We start from the raw sequence: 16,573 nt of genomic DNA, 5'->3' as shown, positions 1-16,573 counted from the left end.
AAGCCATGGGGGGTCTGCCCCTGGGTCTCCACTCGCCTCCAACAAGGTAAGCAAGCCTCAGAATCAGAAGCACCCTAACCAGATGTAGTAGTAGTAGTAGTAGTAGTTGTGTAGATGCAGATGCAGTGTAACATTCTTCTGTATTTGGAGTATGCTTGTTGGTCATATTCAGCCATCGGTAATGTATATTGTAGGATGCTTATGACAACGATTGCTGGAAAGTATGCCAGGCCCTCTCTCTATCTTACTGGCATAGCATGAGGATGTACATGTAACCATGTCTTGGGTCCTTTTTGTACAGTGTTTGTACAGTGTTAATGTTAAGCTCCATACAGGAACAACTTTATTATTGACTTTGTACTGAAAGTTAACCGGTACTGCGGCCTATGCTATATAACCTGCAGCACTGACCTCAGTCACATAAAGGCGCTTTTGATCCATCATTTAAAAAAAAACATGTCTTTGGTTCCTTGTTCTTCCCCAGATGAGCCCAGTGAAAGAGAGAAAGTTGCACAACATCCTCAAGTCGGATACCACGCTGCAAAACGACGCAAACGAAACTCGTCTTGCCAGAACTGCTCTCAGGCATTCCGCCCCGGGAAGGGCGATGCGGCAATACGCGCGCGATCCCGACACCAGGAGAAACAATGAGAGGACTGACGGGGGTAGGGACAGTTGTCGCAAGAGCCCAAGTAGAACTCATGCGGAATTCACTCAGGTTTTATACAACATCAACACTAAGGGCTCCACCAGTGAAAGTGACAATGGGAGGGGTGACAGTAGAAGGAACAGTGGCAACTTCGGAGATGACGGGGGAAGTAGTGAACAGGAGGAGAAACATGAACTTGGGGCAGAAGGAGGGGAAGAGCCGTGCATACCCAACAATGTTCTCCCCAGCCCAGGGCACTGTGTAACATGTAAATGTCACATGTCTCACTCAAGCCCACATGTGGACGGTATTCCGTCAAGGAGTGGCACCCCCACTGGAAATGTGGAAGGACAAGGAGAGGAGGATCATGGAGTAGAGGGAGCAAACCCACAGGAGACGGAAGAGGAACAGGAGTTGCCTGATTTACAGAGTAGAGACGAGGAAAAGGTAAAACTGATTGTCTTACTATTACAGTTGCATGTATGAACTTAATGCATGTTGCATACTTTCCACTCAATCACTGCTACAAGAAGGACTTATCTGATGCATGTGAATATACACTAAACTTAAAGTGATTGTTTCTGTATTTTTCTGGTACAATGGTTGTTTTGATACATAATGACTCCAGGTAAAAAATGTAGCAGTTATCACAGGAAGGACACACAGCCTGTAGTTTTTCATGTCAGGAACTGACCGAATCCTGTTTTGTGCAGCAGAATGCTGAAGAGTCTTCTTCAGAAGAGGAGGAAGGGGAAGTGGACAGTGAGATTGACTTTCCAAGGGCACAAAGGTGAGCTGAAACATTGTGTACTCAATAAGACACCCTGTCTACTTCCCTGTACAAGTCTGACAATACTGATAGTAAATTTCCAAGATGCTGTTATACCGTGGTGTATTCCATTGTAGTTTCTATGTTCGCTATCTTACACCAGGTATATATAAAAGTTTGTTTTTATTCTTATTTTTTATCCTTTTATGTACTTGTAGAATAGAATATTGTTATTGACAAGTATCCTGTCCTTGTCCAATTCCATTTGTATTGTCTTTGTTTTTTCAGCAGGCCTTTGTAATTGGGTAGCCCTGGCTGTGCGTGCTGAACAGCCAAACCAATACATAAAAAATGAGAAAAATTTCAAAGATAAAAAGAATCATTGATTGCATCCAGCAGGAAGTGAATGAAATTTTCATTCCTGTCATTCCAGCCGCCCGATCCGTTGTCCCAACAGCCGCCAGTCGTACTCCACGGTCAGCTCGGAGGGCGGGATGTCGGAGGAAGAGAACATGAGCGACCGCTCCCTCGGGCCGACCCCTGACCTCCTCTCCACCACCTCCAGCTTCAACAACACCGGAGAGTTCCACGACGTGTCGCACGCGCTGGCCGACATGGCGCACTCGCTCTCCGACGGTTTGTCGGACAAGGAGATGAATGTCCGCAGAGTGAGGTCCCAGGTGCGGGAGCACGTGTACGAGGTATTTCTTCTCCCCTTTCATTTATCCATGTTTTAATGCTTACCAGCTAAGCTAACGCTTTATATAAGCTTCAGGTACAAAGAAACATAAACAGCCACAAAAGAACAATTAACATTGATTAAACATTGATTAATCTATTACTATGCAGGGCTCGAAATGCAGGTGCACCCAAAATTGGAGCTGTGCACCCAATTATTTTCTGTGGGTGCACAGGGTGCACCCAAATATTTTTTGACACATGTATGTAAAGATAACAAATTATATTAGTATTCATCATATTCTTGACATCTAAGTGTTAGAAAGATAATAAAAATGTTTGTCATGGTACTTGTTTTAGGCTTTGATAGCCTGTAACTAAGTTTTATACTAGACTATTACTTAAATTTAAGTGCACCCAAAATTTTTTTGGTGCACCCAATTTTTTAAGCTGGGTGCACCAGTGCACCTAATCCCAAAAATGAATTTCGAGCCCTGCTATGTATGCTTACCAACTAACCAATGTTTTATGTTAACCTCAAAAAAGTTTGCTTGCAGTGGAGTGCGTTCTATTTATTGGAAGCCTGTGTGATACAACTAAGAAGCCTGCATGATACAGAAAATTATCACTCAGTTCAGAACACCTGCATCGGAGGTTATCGCGGCCCAGATATGACATAAGTATGCTTCTAGCAGCCCAGAGAAAGAGTTTGCTAACAAATGTGTACCACCATTGTGAGGAAGGCTTAATGATTAATTTTGTTTGTCCCTTGTACAGAACCCCCTGGCCATGCTGGACTCAGACGAGAGCTCTGACGACTGCTCCGACGCGACCACCGGCACCGTCAACTTCAAGAATTCCACGGCATCGTGGTGACGACAGTTGCTCGAGTCTTTGTTCATTACCTCATACTTGATTTATTAATTTAAAAAAAGAAAAACAACTGAAACCAACAAAATGACCTAGGACCAGAAGGAGGAAGGTTGTTCTAGTGTCTACCATGTTGTGCCACACAAGAGACCTACTCTCAAAGATTGTGTACCTTATCAACGATCCGACGGTTATTGAAAACAACAAATTATCATATGGTGATCAGGCTTGGTGGTTGATAGGTTGATGTCCTGTCATTTCCACTCAAAACTGATCCCATTGGATGTCCTATTGAGCCATAGCTGACAGATAAACAACAGGTTAACACAGTGTCACGGAATGATGATTTATCAATGACTTATTAACACCAAGGTGATCAAAAATTAATGGTTTTGATCCCAAATTGATAAGCAATCAAGAACTGACTGTGTATTAATTCAGACCCGTCTTGTAAAAGACGTTGATTGAGCTGTCCCTGGTTGATAAGTTAGTGATTTTCTTTTACCAATGGCTCTTTGACATCATTATTTGTAAATTGTATCAATAATCATAACTAGGTCTGAGACCATCAACCCTCTATCATTTGGGAGATGTCAAAAGAAATGAGACCGAAATGTTAAACTATGATTACATTTTGGCTTAAGTTGTAGTTACTTCAGAAGTGACAATAACCTGAAGTAATCATATGGCACACTTGACTCCATTCCCAAAAGGCTATTATTATGATAGAAAGAAATTTATTTTTCCTTGAATATTCCAGTGTGGAAGTTAATAGAGGTGTGTGTTGATAGACCACATTTGTTCAATATGGTATTAAACAGTGTTTACCTCTATGCTAACCCAGTGAAGACAATGTTGTCTGTGACGTTACCGCCAGACTTTTCTAGTTCTGTGGACTATCAAGCAAGTTAAAGATGATATCCAGCATATTGGTCGAAGTTGTAATTCCTGGTGCAATAGCTGCACTCTTCACATAATGTTAATAACGCTAGTTCACCTTTATTCACATGGCAACCTTTATCCGTTGTTTATAAAAACGAGGTATTTAGGGATATGTAATCGATGGACGTTGGTTTCAAATTGCACTATTTTCATAGCATTCCAGTCTGAAACACTTGTCTGTCGACTTGATATCTCTAAATGCTCTGATTTTATATACAACGAATAAAGGTTAGTCCGCGAATTAGGGTGAACTAGCGTTACATGTACATTTGTATGTAGGACAGGTATGTATGATTGCCCAGTACTGTATGAATGGAGCCGATTGGCCAATTCGACCAAAGAGTGAGTGCAGATCTTACAAACACCGACCAATAGAAATGATCATTACTTAACGGTAAGAGTACATTGTACCGCCCGAGTATGTGATCAAAGTATACAGTATACCATATCAACGGTTCTTGTGTAATATTAAATGTGTTACAAAAAAAAGGTAGTAAGTTACCCAAATGGTACTTAAATTGTAAATGTCCTAAACGTACTGTATGCTGGCCTTGGATCGTAACAAAAAAAATGTACAAGCCCCTGATCCACAAGTCTGTATAATAGCCCTACGACTGGTACGTGTATATAGATAGGTATACACACCGCTGTATACTGTTAATACCTGACTGTTGTGTACATGTACATGATGTTTGTGTACTTAGTCATGCAGAATGTATAGTGTTGGGAGTTGGAAGAGGAGGAAGGCCATGACAATATTTTTACGGAAAGTGGCGAAAGGAAATGGAGTTGTGATGACTGGTATTCTCACTGGGGTGGGTTTTGTAGGTGCTTGTTGTATGCTAATTTAAAGCGTACCATAGCTGTTATGTGTGAGAAAGGTTGTACGCAAGTACAGACTTTGATTTCGGTTGTTTCCGCAAAGTGACAGACTATGAAGGGATAGAAAGAAAACCTCAAAACATGTAACAAAACAAACCATGACTGTATTATCTAGAAATGCACAGAAAAGCTGTGTCTGTAGATGTACTTACACAATCCTGGCCCTTACAAGAAATGTATTGTTAACTTAAGACATAGAGTTTTCCTCACATTCCATTAAAAGCAGCCAGTGGAATTTCAGTTGTTCTTGAAATGACCCTGCTGCTGCATTTTCTCCCTGACCCTAACATCCCCCTCTTTACGAGTGGAATGTGCCAAGTGGTGGGATTTCAATGTGGAAGGGTCCACTTGACTGGCAGGAAGAGGGGTGATTAGGAGACTGTTAAGGGATGCTTAATGGAAATCTTGTGATGACTCAAAGCTGGACTTTGATTTGCTATGACCTTTAACCCTTGTGGTAGGCAGGGACATGAACGTGTCAGCTGCAGTCAGGGTTGTCACAGGTGTCTGGCTACATTTGTACAGGCTATTTGGAGTTGTACATGTGCACTTTACTGTACTGTATTTGGAGCTGTACATGTACACTGAACTGTACTGAACTTGGAGTTGTACATGTACACTTTACTGTACTGTATTTGGAGTTGTACATGCACACTGTACTGTACTGTACTGAATTTGGAGCTGTACATGTACACTGTACTGTACTGAATTTGGAATTGTACATGTACACTGTACTGTACTGAATTTGGAATTGTACATGTACACTGTACGGTACTGAATTTGGAATTGTACATGTACACTGAACTGTACTGAATTTGGAATTGTACGTGTACACTGTACTGTACTGAATTTGGAATTGTACATGTACACTGTACTGTACTGAACTTGGAATTGTACATGTACACTGTACTGTACTGAATTTGGAATTGTACATGTACACTGTACTGTACTGAATTTGGAATTGTACATGTACACTGTACTGTACTGAACTTGGAATTGTACATGTACACTGTACTGTACTGTACTGTACTGAATTTGGAATTGTACGTGTACACTGTACTGTACTGTACTGTACTGTATTTGGAGCTGTACATGTACACTGTACTGTACTGAATTTGGAATTGTACATGTACACTGTACTGTACTGAATTTGGAATTGTACATGTACACTGTACTGTACTGTACTGTACTGAATTTGGAATTGTACGTGTACACTGTACTGTACTGTACTGTACTGTATTTGGAGCTGTACATGTACACTGTACTGTACTGAATTTGGAATTGTACATGTACACTGTACTGTACTGAATTTGGAATTGTACATGTACACTGTACTGTACTGACTACACTGGCTATTATAGGGAGAATGATTTGCCAGGGGAGTTTTGCTACCAGAGTGTTTGGCTGGCTAGAGGAGAAATGCTAACATCAGCGACTCTCCTGGCCAATATCCAGATTTTTCTTTACCAAATTCTATGATTCCAGTACCCAGTAGAAAAGCCTACCAGAGGCTAATACTGTACAAAGCAAGTACTAGACTAAGTAAACCTTGTGTCTTAGAAGAGCCACCTTGTGACACCTGGGCATACTGCATACGTGACTGCAGCTTTGACATGAATGACCTGACCCCACATGGGTTTGACTGATTTTACCTGTAAAGGAATTGCTACTGGCATGGAGGTTGTTTTGAGTGTCCGTGTACAACTGAATTTGATGTTTCTTAAGTTGGCTCACTGAGGTCTCGAGAAAGGTATAAACTGTACCTCTCAGGAGACATAACAACTCAGATGGTAGTCATGGAAACATTTTATTGACAGTTTGTCCAGCAATCAACAAATTCAAAATGTCAGGACAATCCAACCTTCATGACTATAGTAGCAGATTTCAATGTGGAAACATGTTGCCAATTTTATTTATTATTGAAAGGTTTCTTTCACTTTCCATGTACTGACATTTCTTGAGGAACCACTTTTTGTGATCCATCCATTCTTTTTCCTCTGTTTGCTTATCACAGTAACATTACTGTTTTTAATTCAGATTTTACCACTATGTTGTGCAAAGATGCACTTCACAACCCATTTGACCATGGACCACTATTTGAAATCCCCATCCTGTATGTTTGGATTGTGAATCACCACAAACCTGCAAGATACTGAGGATGACCCCTCAAAAAGAAAACAGAACTATGTACCAAGGGACAAATCACTAATGTAAGAGACAAACCACTAATGTTGGTTTGGGGTGCAGAAGGCACATGCACAGCTATGTACATGTATTCCTGTCATTGAAAGGAAACATTTAAGAAAAGCTTTGTACTTTAAAGCTGCAGCAGTTCCTTCTAAACCTTCATTTACAAAAATGTGGAAGGATTCACCCACCCCCACACACCACTGTGACTGGTCCCTTACAGGTAGCTTCTTGGAAGTAAGTCAGTTCTGACTTCTATCCTCACTTGTACTGCACTGTCAATGTATCAGAAGACCAAGTTGAAAATGACATATTCTGGTGATGTAGCAGATTTGTACATGTACAAACTTAAGGTGTGTCTATGTGTCCTGTTGGCATGGTTCCCACTTAGCTTGTATTAGGCTGGAGCTGTTACCATTCAAAGATGTCACATACCATTGGCAGTAGCCTGGAGTTCAGCCTTGTTAGCTTTGGTCTGCTCCCAATACTTGCTATTCCACCAAGAAGTCTGGGTGCCAGACTTTCATTCAAAGATTCAGATTTGACTATTCATCCAAAATACTGTTGGCGTAGTCTCGCCTCGTAGTTCAGCCTCATTTGCTTTGTTCCACTTTCAACAGATTTTACAATTTTTGAGTGGGAACTATGCAACAGAACACATAACAGTTTTAACATCCTGCACACCCTGTAACCATATAAACTGAAATAACCATTTTATATGACAAACTGTACCTGAACTGTAAGAGAAGAAGGATGTTGTGCCCTGTTTTCTGGGTACAAACATCAGTGGTGATATAATCTTGCCATCTCTGTCCTGTACTTCCAGAAGAAAGTTTACTGTTAGAAGAACCATTCTGTACTGTACATGTATGTATCTTAACTTAGCCTGTACATTGGTCTGTGTCAGTCAGTTGGAGGAAACTGAAAATTAAAGCAATTTTCCTACAAATGTAACATTTCCAGTGTGAGTCTCGTATTTGTATTTGTAAGGTAATGTAAATTTGTGATGGGGACATTTTCTATTTTTAGTAACAGTAATTCTTTGACTTGTAGTTCAAATGAGTTGGCTATGTTGAGAGATAATTTAGAGATACAGAGCCAAGTACAAATGACATGTTTACCTCTTAGGCCAATCTCCAAGCAGATCCTATGATGGCATAAGGTAGTATCACACGCTGACAAAGGATTACATCTGGCCTAGAGGTTTTCATTGACCACCAAATGAACACGGACATTCATGTTTTGGGGTTACTTTCTACTCCAGGACCAGGATATAGGCTTTCTCAAGGACTTCGTCTGGGGAAGGAATTTTGCTTGTTTTGGGGACGGACAAAAATTCACCTCACCTGTCCCAAACATCTGAACTTCAGTACATAAAGTTGATGACGATGTGTTTTCATATTAAAGCTTAAAATGACAAATTTTACAAGGAAAATCAGCAACATTGGCCCCCAAAATAATGAGAGGGACGGGAAATTAAAACTGGACAGAGCAACGGCCTTGATCGTTTTATCACTTAATCACTTTATTTTTTTACCAAGAATACATCTCAGGATCAGCGTAGACCTGTTTTTCAGGCAATCCTGGGCACATGCGCATAGATAAAAACAACACAATAACAATAAATAACAACCTGATCGTTATCGGTATCCCAGGTCTGTAGGATCGATTGGGTATACGTAACCCAAAGTAGATCTACATTGTTCATTCAGATCGTGATTATTTTCCTGTGTATTTTACTTTATATCTGGCCAATAGACGTAGATTACGCCGAATATTATATCACCTTGTGCTGATGATTCAAACAGATCTGCAACCTGTTTCACTCGTAGTTGTTCAACAACCGCGTCCAGTCGCAGGGTTATACGTGTCACTGGTGAGACTTCACTCACCTTGTCCATACAACAAACTGCGGTGAGTGCTATTTCATCTTTTCTGCTCATGTTGGTAGTTTACCGTTTACCAAATAACCACACGTTGCATACAGTTGCCCCTGTTAGTGGTCCAATAGACGAGAGGGGGGAGAAGGAATTGCACACCCCTCAGTTCACCATAAAAAGTCATGTCTCCTCTCAGTCATATTGTTTGTATAAAATACAGCCTGAATGTAGTATGTTTTCATGTTATTAGCAATAGAACATTGCATAACCTTTATCTATTGTTACTTTGTTAGATTAAGTCCACTACTAGCATATTGCTAGTTGTCTGTACAATATAACGTTACGTAAGTTTGCCATACATTGTACCCGTTCTACAAATGTTGTGCAATAAACTTTGACTTGACTTGTGCAGGTCAGGCAAATGCCTGTCTGCCTCTTCATCTGTCAAATCGACAGGAGACTCCCCCCCCCACACACACACACACAAAAACTTAACTTATAAAGTTGGGAATTGACCGCTTTGTTGGCTGATTCGTCTCAAGAGTTTTATGACTTATTATTGAACAAGAGCCAAGATCGTGGGTAAGGACTATGTGCGTGGGTAAAATATAGCACTGGGTCTCTAAAAGGTCAATCACGGATCCGGTATCATAAATGAGCAGTAAAAATCTACAACACCCGTCAGACGATAGTATGAAGCTCCTCCGATTTTTACAAACGGCTGCAAACTGGGAAATATATAGCAGAAACAAAGAAGATAATTGGCCAGGACATCGGGTACTCACGCAGGTCTGTACTGGAATATTAACTTCCTTGAAAATTGTTCTTGTTTGGTCAATTTCTGAGACTGCCTCGTGTGTTTACTTGTCGTCTCCCCCTTGTCTGACATTGTTGATAATTAAGAACGTCTTTTGCACACAAAGTTTATACTTCAGTATTAAACCATCCTCGGCTTTTGAAGTCCAACTTACCTTACACTCGTTTACAGCAGAGTACGCGATACCAACTTCCCCTTTAAATCGTCCAAAATAGTTGCAGATCTACAGTTTTATATAGCAGGAAAGTTCGTCCGAGTTGGTAAAGTGCGTCATGAAAAAGCTGTTCTCCGTCTCAAAAATGGTCTAAAAGGTGCCAGAATTTTCAACTGACTTGTTATGTCTTCTGTAAGCTATAGATGACTTCATGCACATGTGACGTCAATAATTGGTCAAATGTTGAAAGTCGTTGTCACCACTGTTAAGACAAGGTGTGCATCTTGAAAAAACACATTTGGTCCATTGATTGGGTCAAGGGTTTATTCATAATGGCTGACGAGTAGTTGTTGCATAAAAGATTGACAACGGTCCACATTTATTCCTGTTTTAAACAGTAAGGAACTTTATCATTGATTCCAGGCATTCAGTTGGGCTATGGAGAGACGCGTAATTCTATACGTCCTGGTTCTGACAGTTTCCGTTTCGGTGAACGTCATTCTTGTCAGACGGCTATTGGTAGAGCATGACATCCGCTGGTTCCACATCAAGGGACGAAATGGGGGATCTGGACTTAGCGAGAGGACCACAGCCTGGCAAGAATCAAGCAGGTATCGGCAACACGTTACAGACCCAAATAGCGTGATAGTGTTTACACAATCTCTCTCCTGGCTGGGGTTAATGACCCCTCTCGGCGGAGGCAGCTGTAAGGCCGGCCGCTAGGAGCGCGATTTTAGCTAGACTACAGACTCAAACTTGTGTCGTCCATAATGCTGAAGGGATCTGGGTGAGCTTTGGAAGATCCTTTGAGATTCAGCTATATTTTTGATTGGCATGGTATGTGATATTGCAAGAATGAACCTTGAGTTGTTTGACTTGATCTTGAGATGTTTTGACTCTGTTTTAGAAAAATCTTGAAATGCTTTGCAAAAGTCTCAAGATATCTTGAAAGTTGCCTTTGAAAAAGACGCATGCCTAGAGATGTCTGGAAAAAATTTTGAGTGCTCTGCTCAGTCTAATAATAATCTGCTCCCTGTTTCTCGTTTCAATTGTTGAGCGACTGTCAATTCTGGTCGCCCAGCGGTCGCGGCCTCCAGTGGAAAGAGGGTGTAACACTAGTTCACCTTTATTCGCGGGGTGACCTATATTCGTTGTTTGTTTTTAAACACAGTACAGTATCTAGGGATACCAAGTAGACAAACTGTGGTTTTAAATTGTAATATTTTCAAATAATGCAGTTTGAAACCGCCGCGTCGACTTGACTGATCCCTTAATAGCCTGTCTTTAAAAACAACGAATATAGGTTATCCCGCGCATAAAGGTGAACTAGTGTTACGGTAAGACAACACGAGTTTTTAACTTTGACAGGAGAAGTCAAAACAGTAGCATGGATGAACAAGTCATTAAACCAATCATAGAAGAGGCGCTTAGAGTTACACCGAAGAACAGCATCGAAACAACGTCTGAGACGAGGAACAAGAAGACGAATAGGAATGGGACCTTAGCGACACACTCTTCTGTACTTCCTGAAGCTGTTTCTACCGAGCATCCTCAAGCTCCATGGGCTTTCAACGTTACGGCTGCAAATCGGTTCAGGTAACAACATATAATATTATATATTCATTGTCTGCCTGTCTCACATTTGTATTTATTTGCTTTATGTCTGTACATCATCCATTGCAAATTGGTCTAGCTATGGTCAACCAGTCACGGATTAGAAAAAAAAACAACTCTTGTAGATATTTATGATGCATGAAATGGATCGTGGTGCAATAAAAATCAATTCTGTATTTTATAACTGATTTCGAACAACCCCCAGCAAGCATGCATTTGTGTTTATTTTTTATGTTTTTGATAAGCTTGGAGTCCAGCCTTGTTGTGCTTTTTTAGTCGAAATGCAGAAGTGGACTTTTCGGGGAGCGACTGAAAGCACAACAAGGCTAGGCTGGACTCCAGACTAGTTTTTGTTTTCTTCTTGAATAAGCCCGTTTTATTGTGCATGTTTTGCGACAGGGCTGAGCTGGAAGTGGCAACAATGACACTAAAGTTATTCGTCATGACCCAGACAAATGTCAAGCTGAACGGTTCCGTGAAGTACCAGACAGGAACTGGATACTTCAACATCACCAAAGACTTGTACAGTTGGTTACCCAGGGTGAGTATGATGTACGTGCCACAAGGTAAGAAGGCATGTTCATAGACAATTAAATGATAAATGATCGATGCTCTAATTATCATGTTGGTACAATGATGGTACAATGCTAAATTTCTTCCAAGCACAAAAGTATGCACGGATCAAATTTTCAACGATGACTAACTATCGCAAGTTGATTGGTCATCAGTATTGATCCTGAAAAAGGCGACAGTGGTCATTGCAAATTTGATCTGTGTATGCCTTTGTGATGGAAGAAAGTTAAGTATGATAGATACTGTCTTTAACGTTAGGAGCAGCTATTCGGCTACAAGAAGTACGGGACGTGCAGCGTGGTTGGGAACGGTGGGATCCTGTTGAACAGTGGCTGCGGTAAGAAGATAGACTCTGCGGACTTCGTCATCAGGTAACGGCTGGTCCTCTGATTTGACTTTCTAAGGCCACAGCAAGTTAGTTTTATGGGTGATGCTCATCAATTTTCACCTGATTTTTTCCCTCCAGGGATGGTGAACATGACGAGAAAGTACCAAAATGATAAAAACTACCGTGTGGTAGCCTTGTACATGTAGATGTGACAGTAGTACATGTAGCCATGATCGTAATTGTAGAAATGAAACTAGTTCGATAGCAAAAGTGGCACCAATGTGGATCCCTGTAAACTAAACAGTACTTTATGGGGGGGGGGGGGCTAGTATGGGGCTGACGTACTAGATAGGATAGTACCAATTCTACATACCCATTACTAGAGACTCTGAACAACCTCCTCTTAGACTTAGACTCTGACCAACCGTATTGCGAAAACTTCATTTGTACCTCTTGTAACTTCAGGATGAATCTGCCACAGATGAAGATGAACTACACGGACGATGTGGGGAAGAAAACGAATTTAGTCTCAGCGAATCCAACAATTTTAAGAGACAGGTAAGGAAAAAGTGCTTGTACGGTTTAGTAATCTAAGTCTATATATCCTTAAGGGGGTCAATACCAATTTAACATACTAAGCACGCAGAGGGCGTACGTACAGTAAAATTGAAGTTGCGAAAGTGAATGTATCTCGCGTCGTTAACAATGGTACTATCTTAAGTTCTTTTTTTATTTTTTCAGGTTCAACAGTCTTCGATCAAACGCTGATAAAGAAGCGTTTATAAACTACACGTGGTACTATCAGGACGCATACTTGCACATAAGCGCGTTTGCGTATGAGGTCTTTACAAAGTTGTCCTTTTCCGGCTACGAAACTATACAGAACGCCAAGGGCAAAACTACCAACGCAAGTATGGTATTTGGACATCCCCAACATCTCGACTTGGCCACGAAGTTCTGGAAAGGGAAGTACAAAATCAAGGAGAGAAGATTAACTTCAGGTAAAGAGCTTGCATTTTGCATTCTAACTTCTAAGCGATGAGATATATGTGATATGTACATTAACATAAAAATCGTCAGACAGGGCCTAGTGGAATGAAGAAACATCATGACAAACTACAGGTCTTGCGTTCAGCGCCTCCTAGCACTCTGCAAAATATTTTCAGCTTGTGATGTAGAACTGATAATGTTAGCCTGTGTAACACAAACTCTGCTGTCCGGGGCTGTAACTAGCCCTTTCCCGAATCCGGTGAATGTTGGCCGAGCTGCTATAAGCGAGATTCAATCAGGTTATGATCATGTTAACCTCGCTCCTGATAATCATTTGTTATGTATACTAAGTAAAAACATTGCAAAACAGTGCCCTTAGTGGCTGCACTAGTTTTGATGCAAAAATATTTGGCATGTCCTGCTTATATTTTGTATACATTGAGCCACGTTCCATCCACGTGTCTCCTTGCTGATTGATCGCATTTCTCTGACAAAAATGTGTTAAAAAACTGTGGCAACTCTGAAAAAGCTCTCACAATGTCAGTTTTCTCGCTCACTATTCGTGATAAAAACGTTAGGTATTTGGCATGTTCAGCTTACTAGTATCTTGTATACAAGAAGCCACATGCCACCCACGTGTCTCCTTGCTGATTGACTCCATTTCTACGACAAAAATGTGTAAAACGTATTGCAACTTGATCTCTCACAATGTCCATTTCCTCGTTCCAAGGTCTGTATTTAGCAGGCACCGCCCTGAGTATGTGCAGGGAGACCCGGCTGTACGGGTTCTGGCCTTTCGACCAGGACAGACAGGGGCGGGAACTGACGCACCACTACTACGATAACGTCACCATGTCCGCCCGACACGTGCAGATCCGTCAACACGCCATCCCGGAGGAGTACGCGGTGCTGCGAGGCCTGCACGACCGTGGTGTCATACACATGACAACTGACAGGTGTTCGTCATAGGAGTGAATAGGACACACTAACTTGACGACCAAACAAACAAAAAGACTAACTGTACATTGCAATATATACTCAGAAGTGTCGTGAACGACTATTGTTAGATAGATGGCCAATATGAATATACTGATAGATGATTTTAAAGCATGTCACTTTTGATCGAGGCCAGTCGCAGTGAGGCCAGAAATCTGTGATATGATTTATCTATAGTAAATGTTGGGACACATTTCAAAAGCAAACTCTCTTGCGAGTTACAAACGCATTACATTTGCTTCCAATTGAGATTATATATATAACGTTAGGTTTATGATTAACATATACATAACTCTATGAGCTCTTGTACTAGATTATCTCTTTATAACAATATATCTTTTAGACTTACTAGTTGCTAACAGAATGCATGAAATACATGACTTAACCGGGAACCTGTTCTATATATACCAGTAATTCTCCATACCGAGAACAGAGAAATAACATGTAAACGTATTGAGGATATATGGTTACTTGCCATCACGTCGTGCTTTCATTTATGGGCCAATTATTTTCATAATTGATATTCATCGACATTCCTCTCTTTCTCAGATACATGCGTGACAAGTTTGAGAGTCCTATCATGGAAAACGTTAACGTTAGATTTATGAAATTTCCTCAATGGTTATGCAAATTAATTGTTTATTTATATATATATAAGTATCATGTGACTGTGAGTCATCACTTAGGAAGGAATTTTGCTTTTTGGGACGGACAAACATTTCACCTCATTTGTCCCAAAAATCTGAACTTCAGTATATAATATTAATGATAATGTGTTTTCATAAACTTAAAATGACAGATTTTACACGGAAAATCAACAACATTGGCCCCCCAAACAATGAGCGGGACGGAAAATTAAAGCTGGAGACAGCAACGTATTAACGGCCTTGGTCGTTATCAGTATCCCAGGTCTGTAGGATCGATTGGGTATACGTAAACCAAAATAGATCTACATTGTTCATTCGGATCGTGATTATTTTCCTGTGTATTTTCCTTTATATCTGGCCAATAGACGTAGATTACGCCGAATAGCACCTTGTCCTGATGATCCAGATCTGCAACCTATTCCGAGTGCCGATTTGAATTTCCGCATACCTTATATAATTATACTATCCCCACCAGCTGAGTTGGGTGCGTGGGGCGGATGTGGCTCTGAATATTTTACTGCGTCCACAACCGCGTCCAGTCGCAAGGTTATACGTGTCACTGACTGCATTCACATTGTCCATAAACAAACTGAGGTAAGTATTACTTTATCTTTTCTGTCGATATTGGTAGTCTACCGCCCAAATAAACTTAACTAATAAAGTTGGGAGTTGACCGCGGCTAATTCGTCTCAAGAGCTTTACAACTATTAGTACAAAATCGTGGGTAAGGACTATGTGCGTGGGTAAAATACAGTACTGCCTATAGTCTCTAAAAGGTCAATCACGGATCCGGTATCATAAATGAGCAGTAAAAGTCTATAACACGTCAGACGATATAGTATGAAGCTCCTGCGATTTATACAAACAGCTGCAAACTGGGAAATATCTAGCAGAAACAAAGAAGATAATTGGCCAGGACATCGGGTACTCACGCAGGTCTGCACTGGAATATTAACTTCCTTGAAAATTGTTCTTCTTGTTTGGTCAATTTCTACTACGTTTACTAGACTTTGACTGCCCAATCGTTACTTCTTTTTTTGTAGAATCCCATTATGACAAGGCAGTATTTTGGTTAGGATTATTGACTTGGAATCCGAAGTGTTACGAAGATAGGAAAGGGAAGTGACACCGCATTTCCTGATCACTCGATTCAGGTGAAAATGAGCCGAGTGACATTGGATCGGACCTGGTCGGTTAACCCGTTTGAGCTCAACCGGAACAGTCAAATTTTGAGCACGTTAAAAAACCCACTACACTTACTGACGAAAGTAGGGACCCATCCGAGTGTGAGTGGACGAGAAGTCTCGAAATTTGGACTCGAAGATAGGACTTATTGTACAAAATTCAAAACTGCACCAGGTGTGTTAAGCCTAACTGGCCCGTAACGCTTAACGGCAAAAGGTGACAGGCCCTCCCAGATATGTTGCTGGCACCCAGGTAATCCTACCCTCGGGAATTCGGCCACAATAGTCGTGTCAATTTGAATAGCTATGGCGGTGAACCCCTGAAGGACAAAGACGGCACAGAGGCACACACTCGCTCTTTGAGGTTAATATTTGTTAAACTAGTATTGGGGGCAGAATCTCTGGTCTTTGGG

At 41.0% G+C, this 16,573-nt stretch overlaps 3 protein-coding genes across 10 annotated transcripts in view; all 3 read left to right on the top strand.

The window, feature by feature from the left end:
• The window catches only part of LOC118405660 (mitogen-activated protein kinase kinase kinase 12-like), a 36,848-nt gene extending 33,812 nt beyond the window's left edge, over nt 1-3,036 (top strand). For 6 of the 7 annotated variants that reach the window (XM_035805242.1, XM_035805244.1, XM_035805239.1 and 3 more), the window contains 4 exons: nt 485-1,096; nt 1,363-1,439; nt 1,852-2,119; nt 2,874-3,036. In XM_035805242.1, the coding sequence (XP_035661135.1) occupies nt 485-1,096; nt 1,363-1,439; nt 1,852-2,119; nt 2,874-2,972 (1,056 nt within the window). In that variant the 3' untranslated portion in view covers nt 2,973-3,036. The remainder of the gene's footprint in view (nt 1-484; nt 1,097-1,362; nt 1,440-1,851; nt 2,120-2,873) is intronic. The other variant, XM_035805243.1, reaches the window with a different exon arrangement.
• A 7,218-nt stretch (nt 3,037-10,254) lies between these two features.
• LOC118405808 (alpha-N-acetylneuraminide alpha-2,8-sialyltransferase-like) lies at nt 10,255-15,136 on the top strand. 2 transcript variants are annotated; one of them, XM_035805577.1, is made up of 7 exons: nt 10,255-10,439; nt 11,203-11,424; nt 11,842-11,983; nt 12,274-12,386; nt 12,809-12,901; nt 13,085-13,344; nt 14,064-15,136. In XM_035805577.1, the coding sequence occupies exons 1-7, from the start codon at nt 10,267-10,269 to the stop codon at nt 14,300-14,302; spliced, it is 1,242 nt and encodes a 413-aa protein (XP_035661470.1). In that variant the 5' UTR covers nt 10,255-10,266; the 3' UTR covers nt 14,303-15,136. The 2 variants fall into 2 exon arrangements, with proteins under 2 accessions (XP_035661470.1, XP_035661469.1); XM_035805576.1 differs by having other exon boundaries at nt 11,197-11,424.
• A 339-nt stretch (nt 15,137-15,475) lies between these two features.
• The window catches only part of LOC118405807 (alpha-N-acetylneuraminide alpha-2,8-sialyltransferase-like), a 6,027-nt gene continuing 4,929 nt past the window's right edge, over nt 15,476-16,573 (top strand). The window contains exon 1 of the mRNA XM_035805574.1: nt 15,476-15,570. The gene's annotated coding sequence lies outside the window, so the exon portion shown is untranslated. The remainder of the gene's footprint in view (nt 15,571-16,573) is intronic.

Source organism: Branchiostoma floridae, chromosome 18 (assembly GCF_000003815.2).
Source record: "Branchiostoma floridae strain S238N-H82 chromosome 18, Bfl_VNyyK, whole genome shotgun sequence".
In the NCBI taxonomy this organism is placed as follows: Eukaryota; Metazoa; Chordata; class Leptocardii; order Amphioxiformes; family Branchiostomatidae; genus Branchiostoma; species Branchiostoma floridae.
This window is presented reverse-complemented; position numbering and strand designations above follow the sequence as displayed.